The sequence below is a fragment of the Cheilinus undulatus genome, linkage group 19, assembly GCF_018320785.1.
Source record: "Cheilinus undulatus linkage group 19, ASM1832078v1, whole genome shotgun sequence".
Lineage (NCBI taxonomy): Eukaryota > Metazoa > Chordata > Actinopteri > Labriformes > Labridae > Cheilinus > Cheilinus undulatus.
Window position 1 is genome coordinate 10,737,985 of NC_054883.1, and position 11,226 is coordinate 10,749,210.

The following is an 11,226-nucleotide window of genomic DNA, read 5'->3' on the forward strand; positions in this document are numbered from 1 at the left end:
AATTATTTGAAGGTTATTTAACACAAGAAATACGATTTGTAATATTTTGTATCCATGTTTAATTTATTGATTAGAACAAAGACTGTTTATTGACATTGTGATTATTATTATGCACTGACAACAAGGCCCTTATACTGTGTTTGTTTCATTTTTGTTTTATTTTTGCATGACTGGCACTTTTTTGTTTTCCGTGATCAGCCTTAATTTCAGATATGATAGTCGAGCACAACAGCAGTCTCAGGGGAAGAAGCGCGCGTGTGCATGTGTGCGTGAGTATATTACCCATGGCTTCATCTCTTACTGTATATAAATCCCATGATCTTTGACAAGGGAAGTACCCACGCCATCTTTTTTTTTTAATTGTGTTGCTGTTGCACATCTCTGCCCTTATTACTCTGATGTAAACAAGGTATTTCAGTCAGCTGCTTGAATGTGGAGACAATCCTGAGCCAGTTTAGCCATCACCTTATTCTTTTCAGTGACAGAATCGCAGACGTCCACTTCTACGTGATGATCTGACAACGTTTTGTGCCATTGGATAACTATAGTGAAGGATTTTCCTGCTATGTGTCCCCGGTTATACAGAAGTTTATAATTGTGAAGGAACTCCAGTGATGAAGGCTCAGTCTAAATACAACCCTAGCCCGACCCCTGCGTTTTTCATGTTCACGTTTAAGGTGGTTGGAATGGAGGGGTAGGGTGAAGTTCTCGGGGTACATTGCTCCTTAGCTGGACATCTTCCAGAGGGTCGAGTTGTGGGATATTTACCAGAATGCCTTGCAAGCAATGAAATAAGTTTACAAATGTAAGTGGTTCCTCCATAAATGAGATGTGAAAGTTTGACCACCACATAATGTCTTTATTTAATGTTTCAATTCATAACGGTCTTTTTGTTTTGAACAAGCATTTAAATAGTAGGAATGTCTAGTACTGTCTGTTTACATAAATACAGTCAAAGACTGCAGATGGAACTTGAAGGGTTCAGAGGAGGAATTCACCACTACCCCTCTGTTTCAAGGCAAGGACTCACTCTAAAACAAGGGATGGGGTCAGGGGTTACATTTAGAAATGAGACAGAGCCGAAGTAAGCGTACAGTATGATTATTATCTTTTAGTAGGTTGATTAAATTTTAGAGAGGATGTATAACGTTAAAAATAGTTAAAATTTATCGCCATTTTCTGTAGATGAAACTCATTTTAGCTTTTTTCTTTTTTTTTTTACCTTGGAACTTGTATTTGAACTGTCTGTCAAACAATTGACTTCTTCTTTATGTTTATTATATTAACATATCAATATAACACTCCTGATATAGCAGGGAGTTAGAATGTTGGATTGTGCTTCATTGCTAAACTCCAAACACACTCCAGCAATCCTCTGAAGCTTGTGATGTAGTTATATAAAGAGAAAAACATTCAAATAAACATTTGTATATAATTGAATGTTTCCCTATGTAAATGTAAACTAAAAAGTCCTGATCAAATAACATATTAAGCAGATATACATTTTGTAATTAATGTTATTACACTGTTGATGTTCTGGCACGTGTATGAGCTCTTATCAGCATTAAAAATTATCATTGCCATATTTTTGTCTCCTTCATTCTCCTCTCTGTCTCTACATGTGTTTCCAATGTGAAGATAATTAAACAGATTACAAGGCCAGAGCTGAGTTTTCAGGGCATTTCCCTTCCGCAGGGGCGGGTCCCCATAATTAGACGGCACTTTTGGCCTTGGCTTAGCCCCGTCGCTCCTGTACACGCAGCTTCTGGTGATTCGTCATTCACACATCAGTCAAGCTGAGGGGAGGCGGGCTGACCTCGGTGGCCAGAGTTCAGGAGTGGGGGGTCTGCGGAAGTGGGTGTCTATTTTGTATAAAGCCTGACTCTGTGTCTGTCTGCCTTTTGGATTTGCCACCATGGTGGGCTTTAACTACCCTCTGTGCGCCTGGGCGGCTGTTTGACCCCTTATTAGTGAATGTTTTCCAAAGACGTGCATTTGTCAACTCCCTGATTTTAATTTCTTAAGCTTGTGTGAGGGGGTTTGAATCCTGTTAGAAAAAAATCTTACTTTAAAACTGTTGCAACTTTATGAACTTCAAAAGCAAACAATCACAGTGAATGTAAGGTTCAAAAGAGCAGGAGGAGATTTTTGGTCTGAAAATGCACTTAACACATGCACAGGACAAGAAAGTTCATTTTAAGTAGCTGTAATGTTGTTGGGATTGTTTTTTTTTTAAATAAAGCCTTTCAAGGCTAGATGTAAAATTTGGACCAAACCTCTTCCACAAAGCTGCCACTTTTGCCAGGTAAGAATATCTGGAAAACATTCACCGTCTCTATAGATATTTTTTCATATATTCATCAGTGGCGCAGTGTAGGTGTCAGCGAGGTGATTGATTGATATCAGAAGAAAGTCTTTTCGACTGTTTTTAAAATTATTTTTATCCCTGAGATTCATTGAGTTTAAGAGAAAAGAAAAAACACTATTTGCACAGTTGGAGGACAAAACAAAAAGAGGAGAGGGCTCTTCAGCCTCAGAGGGGGCCAAAATTAACAAACCCACTAGATAATCACAGTAACTTTAATATTGTTAATGTTTGTTCTTATTTCTACAGATGTATTTTTCTTTTTATCCCTAATTATTACCCATTCTTCCTCATAATTGCTGCCTTTCTTCAGGCCTTCTAACTGATTTGGGAAATAGCTCTTTAAGCAAACACTACAGAGATTACAAGCAGGCCTGTCCAGAGAAATTTCTGGGCCCCTGAGAGCCCAGTAAATTTGGCCCTAACTAGATGACTGACTCATTGTATGCAGATCGGTAGTGTTAGGGCTCAGCTTTTTGCTAGCGTTTGACACTTTGGCCCAGCCCTCATCAGCTTTTGAACCTCAAACAAGTTTGGAAACAAGTTGTTGTTAGGGTCAAATTCCTCAACCAATGATTTTCTTGATCTGTTCAATTAGCGCCCCCTTTATATATATAGATAAATAAAGACACAAGCTACTTTAAGAAGAAGGAAACTGATTTACTTTTGGAAACAGGCAATCATAAATACAATATATAATGTTGAATATTTCAGTTCTGCAAGTTATACAAACCTCCTTCAGTTAGGTCTGAGAATGCTTTCCCCTTTTTCCCCCCTCATGGAAGGCCTTGATTACATGCAGAGTTTGGACCCAACCTTGACAACAGAAGCTGTCACTTCTGCCAAGCAAGGACAGAAACAAAAGGTGGAAATGCTCCTGAGCAGCATGAACAGGCTTTTGGCACAACACTGCTGCCATCAGTATAAGTAATGACCAGTATAATGATGGTTATTTAAGGCTCCTATGAGGCATTTTTAACTGGTAAAGAAGAAGATTGGAGTTGCAACTGGTATGTCTACATCATTGATTCTCAACTGGTGTGTTAGACCAAAGACTGTAGAAGGAACTGGACAAAGCCTGTGTGACATCAGCTGTCTGCTTACAATAGGCGGACTCAAACTGCTTTTGAAGCCAATCTGTGGGGGGCTTCTTATTGAAATCGCTGTCTCAACTGAACTTTGGATCAACCTAAGGGCAGACAAGAGCCCTTCCACTGGGCTCAACTTCCTGTCACCAAAACTAGTGCTAAAGCTGACCTTCTGGAGGTAGCGTCTCCCCACCAAGCTATCTGTCAATCAAGTGAGACGCACCAATCAGTGTGCCAAAAAAACCCATCATGGTACAAACCCCCCCATACAGTGAGAGGACATGAAGACATTAGCTAATGGTGCCCGGTTTTTAAACCAGGCTGTAAACCAGTTTTTGTGTTGTGTAAAAACAGCTTTTTAACATGTGTTCAGATGGGACTTCCGGTGTTTCTGCTGCCAGCCTCAAGTGGACACTCGCGGTATTGCAGTTTTTTTTTTTTTTTACACTTCCACATTGGCTTCATTTTTCAGGACCGCTTGCTGCTTGGTTGGGACCCAGAAATGAAAGTCTAAACAGAAAGTCTATGATGTGCTTTTATTTTGAAGGATGTTTATCTGTCTTTTTGTTTTCTCGCATATTTTGTTCCATCTCAAACACAAACTGCCCTCTGATTATTTCTGTAATTATTCAAATGCTTGTCACTCCTTTTTTTTTACATTTTCAAAACCAAATTGTTACCTATTAAAAGCAGAATGATTTATTTTATTACATAACATTGTACTACAATAACACTTTGAGGACAAATTTACAATCAAGAGGTACAACTTTGTCTACAGAAAAACAATTACACAAGACCCCCCTTAGTCAGCCAGCCAAGCAAAAAATGATGCGTTAACAAATATCTATAAATTTAAACATTTTTTTGAAGTATAATTTAACTATATTAATAAGCAATAATTTTACTATGGTTGAATTAAATGTACTTATTTTCTTCACATGAGTTGATGTTTTTATTAGTCTATTCCTGAAGTATAACATTTTAGCTTTCTAACCCTCACATTAGAAAAATACTTACATACTGCATGTATTTCTTCATCACTATTTTAATGCACCTTACACTTACTATAAAATTACAATGCGCTAGGCTTGTTAATGTTTGAACAAGTTTTATTTATCTTTTCTTTTTTTCTCACACCTGCTGACATTTAGTCACTTTTGATTCAGTAATGGCACTAATTACGAATAAAATAAATAAAAACATGTTTCACTTCTCAGGCCTGCACCCCACTGTGGGCCCAGGTAATCAGTGCCCATGCCCTGTGGAGAAAGTGCCACATTTCCCTTTCCTTGTTGTGTCCTGTACTAATGCAGGTAATGAGTTTTCACAAAAATATCTAATCTTACTTTTTAACTGTCAAATTGTTGGTATTCTTAGTCTTTAAATGTGAAAAAGGCTGTTTATGCAATTTGCAATTTATGGAACACATACTTGCGCTTTTAGGCATGGAAAGCTATCAGATAGAAACTGTTGAATTATCGCTGACCGTCTCATTTACTTTGGTCTTGAAGTGGGATCAGTATTGATTTTTAGCTTCTTCTATAACTGACTTTAATTTCCTCGCACAAGCTTTAAGGGCTTTATTATGAATCTAACACTACTTGATCCAAAATGTATTCTCTTTCCAAATCACAAATTGTTGAGCTTCAGAGACTAACATGTAATGAATGAGAGGCTTTCTGTCTGAACAAATCTAGACAACAAATCCTATTGAGTAGGATGTTGAAGCTTTAGCAGCACCAGAAGGGAACAGCTGTCCTCGCAGCCTTGAATGAGCCACAGAACTCACTCGTAAGCTGCCTCATGTATTGACTTACACTGACTCTATTGAGATGCAGGGACACACAAAAGCCCCCGCTGGCAAGAAACTGTTGACGTCTGCCGTTTTTGCTGGTGTTAATTTATGCAGGATTATGCTAATTGGCAGGAGCTGTTGTAAACCTCTCTTGCACACAGGAATGTCTCCTAACGGCAGCCCTGTGGAAAGATATGAATGCTGCAGACTATTCCTGTCCTCGCTCTGACTCACTCGGTTCGTCCTTCAGGGATGAATCAGGCATCTTCATGAAAGTTCAAACGGATTTACAAGAAAACCCATAAACACGGTTAGATTTAAGTGAGGGGAAAACAGCAAACGGAGAGCCTGGGATGTAGAAAAACAAAACTTTATTTGAATCCCATGTGACCCCTATTTGCCACAAACATTGCACAGTATGAAAAGAAATCACATCATTGGGCATGGTGTCACATTAACTATACACATAAATGGTCCTATTATACATGAAAATGCTTGTTTTTGGTGATTTCAAAACAATGCTGTCTTTGTCTGGTCATAAAAACAGCAGAATGCAGAAAAAGACATCTGTAGTGTTTCAATTATCCAGTCCACTGGCCGTTTTTTCTCCGCTGAGTGATGTCGGGATGAAGGCTCAGACTAAGAACCTGCTACATTGGTCATCTGAAATATCCCTTGATGGGCAAAGTAAAAAAACAAAAGCATAGAGGTTTTTTCTTTAAAAAATAGCTAAAAGTAAATACAAAATCAAAACTATACTTATACTCATGAAAACACATAACATTTACTACAGTAGTGAATAAAGTTTGTCATAGATGCCAAGAGCAAAGTATGTTTAAGACACTGAGATGACCTTCCTCTGCCTAAAGTGTGCAAAACAAACGAGGCAGACCGAGCATGAACTGATCTGTGAAATGTGTGACAGTAAACGTGGGTGTGGATGAGGGCTGCTTCTAGCTCTCTACAATGATACACAGTATAATGGAAAGACATAAGACAGGCAGCATTTCTCTGTTTACATTTTTTGGTCCCTGTGTGCAAATAAGATACACATGTCGATACATACGCGTGTATGTGAAATGAATAAACAACTAACAGCCAAGGCACCTTGATACAGTTCTCCATAAAAAAACATCCTTGTCAAACTTGATTGGTATACCAAAAATAGAAATGATCAGGCTTTTATGTGTTTGTTCTCTGTTGCGTGCAGAAAAAGTCACCGAACTCAAGAAGAGCTCTACAGTCAGAGACGCAAAGTTGGTCTCTTTTCCCTCCTCTTCTTCTTCGTCTTTTTGTCCCTTTTTAGGAGACCAGCTGTTTGGCCTGCAGCTCCATCTCCGCGGCTCGTTTCAGAGCCACGTCCACCAGGAGCTGGAAGCCGCTGAAGTCCTGTGTGAGGTCCGGAGGAGTGGGGGGAGGGGTGTTGAAGAGCCCGCTGCGGGGGCTCAGGTTGCCCTCCATGCCGGTGCTGCTGAGGATGGTGGTAGTAGTGGTGGTGTTGGTAGCGGAGAGCGGCACTTCCTCCCTGCACCTGAGCAGCGCCTGTGCGTGCTGCAGCAGCTCCTCCGCTCTATCGCAGTTCATCCCCGGCACGGAGGGGGGTGCTTGTATCGCCGCCGTGACAGTAGTGTGACAGATGACAGAAGGCCGGGTGGGGATGAGGCCTGGAGACGGGGACAGGGAGGTTGGAGAGGGTAGGGAGGGGGAGACGGCTTTTCTCAGGACGCTGGGTACGGCAGGTTCAAAGCTGGAAGGGTGGAGGACGCGTTTGTCATAGCTCTCGTCGGCGGTGGAGGGCACCGGGCTGCTGTGTTTGGGTGACTGCGAGCTGTCAGAGAAACTGTCACCAGCTTTGCTGCCTTTCCTGGAAATGGTGAACTGGTTCGGGTCTTTGCCATCTTTCCTTAGCATCTCTGGGAGAAGTCGCCGCCGGGCGTTGATGAACCAGTTGCACACCTGAAGACAAAAAATAAATAAATAAACAAGCTGTGCCACACTTTAAAGTAGGGATGTGCAATTAATCAAGCTTCAGTTTTTTTTTTAATATATATTTTTTGACTTTTAATGCCTTTATTTATAAAGGAGGACAGTGAATAGAGTCAATAACGGGGTTGAGGGAGTGGGGAAGAAACGTGGGAAAGTAGCCGCAGGCCAGACTTGAACCTGGGCCGCCTGCATACCTGCATGGGGCGCACCTTAACCACTAGGCAATCTGTGCCTTCAAGTTTCTATTTCAATTATAATGTGATCATCCATGATCACAAAATTGAGATAATCATGGATAAACAATTACAGTGCCACATTTTTTGTCCACATATTTTGTCACATCTAGTAAAAGTTTCAGACTTTTCAAAACACATTGGATTATGATGTTAATCAATCATGATCTCAATATCAATTAAATAATCATGACTGTGATTTTTGCCATAACCAGACAGCCCTACTTTAGAGCATGATCTGCCTGGAAATTGAAAACATCTGCTGGTCTGTTTCCCTTAGAGTTCAGCTGGCATCAAACTTGAACAGTAACAACTTACATCACATTTTAATTAAAGCTACTGCAAGAAACTTTGGGCTTGTGTTGACTTTGGCGCCCTCTCCAATTCAGCTTCTTTAACCCATCACATGCATCACTTATTGATATTTTTAATGTAGAAGACGTAAAAATAAAGCCTTCTTCTACCTTTAACATGCTCACCTGACACCTACCCATCGCAGATGCAATTTAAAGTTTTAAAACAACGACAAGGAGGTTTCTTATCTGAATTCTGATGGTCTTGTTTGCTTTTTGAGGTCATAGAGATGCAGCAGCATTAATTTCAGTCTGTTTGACAACCAGTTACAAACTCCTTGCAGGAGCTCTAATGTACAACTCTTTCAAATATAAACATTATAAAGGCTTGCTTCTGCAGCATGCTACTAATAAGTCTCATCTGACACCTACCCCACAGCACAGTTGACAACATATTAATCATATCTGTAAAGAAATAATCAATCTTCTCACTAATGATCTGGTTTATGTCATACAGAGGTGTCAGTACAAAATGCAGGCTGTTTTCTAGCCAGCTAAAACTCCTCACAGGAGCTTTAACCTCAGGCTGTATATTCCAGTATTTCTCTATGATTTACAACACCATCCTTGATCAAAATGTCAATATTTGTGTTTTAAATGTCTTTACCAAAATTGTTTTTCTACATAGGCTTATCTCTTATCTTAGCAGCAGTCACAGTAGTCTCTCCTTTCTTGCTTTAGTCCTGCAGGCTAGTTGTAACTGGCTCGGTGAGACTTTGCAGCTCTAACCCTGTAAATGACTCTGCATTGTTCCCAGACAGCTGGGATGGAAAGGGGCTGGAGGGAGGGAAATTCCTGTCCGAGTGCCTCAGCCAAGCCCACAGCAGCACACAGGGAGTGAGCTTACTCACGTTGTCTCAGGCTTTTAAAGTTGCAACATCAAGCTGGTTTGGATGACCTTCAATTCTCTGTTTATGTGTCATGTTTTGTCAGCTATCACAAGAGGATGTGATTCAGTCGGGCTGACACTTGCTCACTCTACTTCTACAGTGGTCTGTTGACACTCGAGGGGTGTATTTTTCTAAGTGCATACCTGCAGTGTTGAAAGCTGCGTCTGCTTGGAAAGGAGGGCTTTCTCCTGCTCAGAGGGGTACGCGTTGTATCGGTGCTCATACAGCCAGTCCCGGAGGATCTGAACTGACTCTTTGGGCAGATTCCCCCGCCGTTTCCTTTTCCCGTTGCTCCCCGCGCTGGACGACAGATCCAGAGGGGCGTCCACACTGTCCTCGTCATCGGTCTCGCTCCCTGACAGCATCATCAGACCTGCGCAAAGCCAGCAGGGGAAATTAAGAATATATAAGAACAGGACAGAGAACAATACGTATCCCACTTTATGTCAGCCGCTCTGCCGCAGCCGCTCGCCAAACACAAGCTGTCTGGGAGGCAGCTGATGTGTCAGAAGCAAGCTGTCAAGTTCGGCCATGTGATTCATATAAGGAGCCAGGGAGGGTGTGAGGAGGAGGGAGGGAGGGAAGGAGAGATGGAGGGAGGGGGGGACGTCACAAAGGCTAGTCTGATGCTCTGGCAGTTATAAAACCTGCCTCGACAAATACATGCCAGTTATGCTGCACAGGGCAAGAGCACACCTTGCATGCTTGGATAAGTTAAGTACACTGGGCTGACCTCAAGTACAGTTAGTGCATGATAAAGAGAGAGAACTGCAGCTGTGCATTAGCAGGGATTAGACTTTCCTTTATAATTTTAGGCATGTTGAATCCAAGTCAGTCATGATCAAACAGGCATTGAATGTGGATGTTTAAGCCTTATAGTGAGTTTGTGTAGGCATGTGTTTTTATTTTAGAAAGTAGGGTCCAGTTTATCCTTATAAAGGCAGATTCTTTATGTACATGTGGTGTTTAGGTCACTTTTTCATGCGTGGAAGTAACCCCATTCAGACAACACTTATTTTTAGAGCATATCTAATCCCATGCAGTCTGCTTTAGGGTAAACTAGTGGGAAAGAAATAAGCAAGTTCCCAAGTGTGCGGCCAACAGGATGAGGTAATTACGTAGGCTGGGAGAGGGGAAGGGGGAGGGGAGACCTGTTGCAAATCAGCGTCTCCAGACTAAACAAAAGAATCTAGGGCTGCGTGCTTCTTTGTATGCAATTCAAAAGTTTCTACAAGCAAACAGCGACTTCGCCATAAAGTTTACCCAAACCAAAAGCACCACATTGTACCCGAGTGGGCAGAAAACACGTTACAACGCCACGAAGACACTGGTTTTTGTAAGTTTAACCAACTTGAACGAGGTTTTCTATTGTGTGTGCGCGCTGCACCACGAGGTCCATGAATGTAACAAGGCAACTTCCCACAATGAGGTCAGGATGAACATTAGCCTACATTCGGATTAAGATACTATTAAAAGCAGACGAAGGTGTTTCCTCTCGTAGGAAACGGTAAAAAAGATGCAACATGGCGATTTTCTCGGTTACGCGGTGTAAAAATGCAACACTTTAAACTCTTGAACTTACAATAGTCGTCAAACTTTGACTTGTTAACTCACTTTTGGGCAAAACTTCGACACAAATGTAGCATGTGTCATTTAAATGAGCTTAAAAGAGGCAGCGTTTTAGTCACTTTTGACATTTTTTCGAAACATAAAGTTAACCTTAATACAATGTGAGGTAAAACTAGCACATGTGGTTGGAGAATAGTGTGTTATTGTGTGGTTAAAACACACCTATAATGTCAAAAATATGAACAAATCGAGCTATATTGACTTTTGACATCGCGCCAGCACATGGCAGAAAAAGCCCCCTGTCATGTCTGGAAAGGAAACAATAGACTGCATGGTTTGCATATGAGGGAAATCGCTCTCTTAATCATAGTCTACGGGTATCTCAACAAAATTTAGCTTTTCTTATTTTGAAGGAAGTCAAACTCACCTTTTTTCGTCTTCATCTCCGTGCGAAAAATCCCACTTTTCCCTTGTGTAGCGCAGAGGAAAATTGCCTTTGTGTAAGTGTAGTGTTTTTCCTCTTTTCTCCAGATATCCCCAGTGTGTATCCGAGTATCCGAAAATCCTTATTCATCAAAAATCGCTTATTTCCCCTTGTATTGGACTCTTTCTTTCTCCTCTCCTGGTCGTCCTTGTTTGGAGACTTGAGGAGGAGGGGGGTTACCTGAGATCTCTGCGTCCTGTCGGCTCAAAGCCCTTTTCTCATTGACTGTGGTTGTGTTTGATCCTGAAACTGGGTGACAGCTATCTTTGACAGCTGCGTGACTCAACGCACAGAGATCCTCCCACCGTGGAGGGCAGAGGAAAAATCTCTGACATCAGCATGGCTTGTTCCACTGACATGGATACAGTCTTGTTAAGCTTTACAGTATGGCACATAAACCAAAACAAAGACCGTGAAATAAACTTAAGCATTTTCCTTTACGTAAATATAGTAAGCTCTGCAG

At 41.2% G+C, this 11,226-nt stretch overlaps 1 protein-coding gene across 1 annotated transcript; it reads right to left on the bottom strand.

Annotated features, from left to right (window-relative positions):
- Positions 1-5,602: 5,602 nt before the first annotated feature.
- Positions 5,603-11,013, bottom strand: tgif1 (TGFB-induced factor homeobox 1). The gene is made up of 3 exons (XM_041813642.1): positions 10,707-11,013; positions 8,854-9,083; positions 5,603-7,204 (listed from the first exon to the last, which is right to left on the bottom strand). Exons 1-3 carry the CDS (start codon positions 10,720-10,722, stop codon positions 6,551-6,553), a joined length of 900 nt encoding a protein of 299 aa, XP_041669576.1. The 5' UTR covers positions 10,723-11,013; the 3' UTR covers positions 5,603-6,550.
- Positions 11,014-11,226: the final 213 nt, after the last annotated feature.

Bases quoted from the DNA above. Each gene is read 5' to 3' on its own strand.
- tgif1 (XM_041813642.1), bottom strand. The intron at 7,205-8,853 runs GTATGCACTTAG...TTTTGTCTTCAG, and splicing joins CGCAGCTTTCAACACTGCAG to GTGTGCAACTGGTTCATCAA.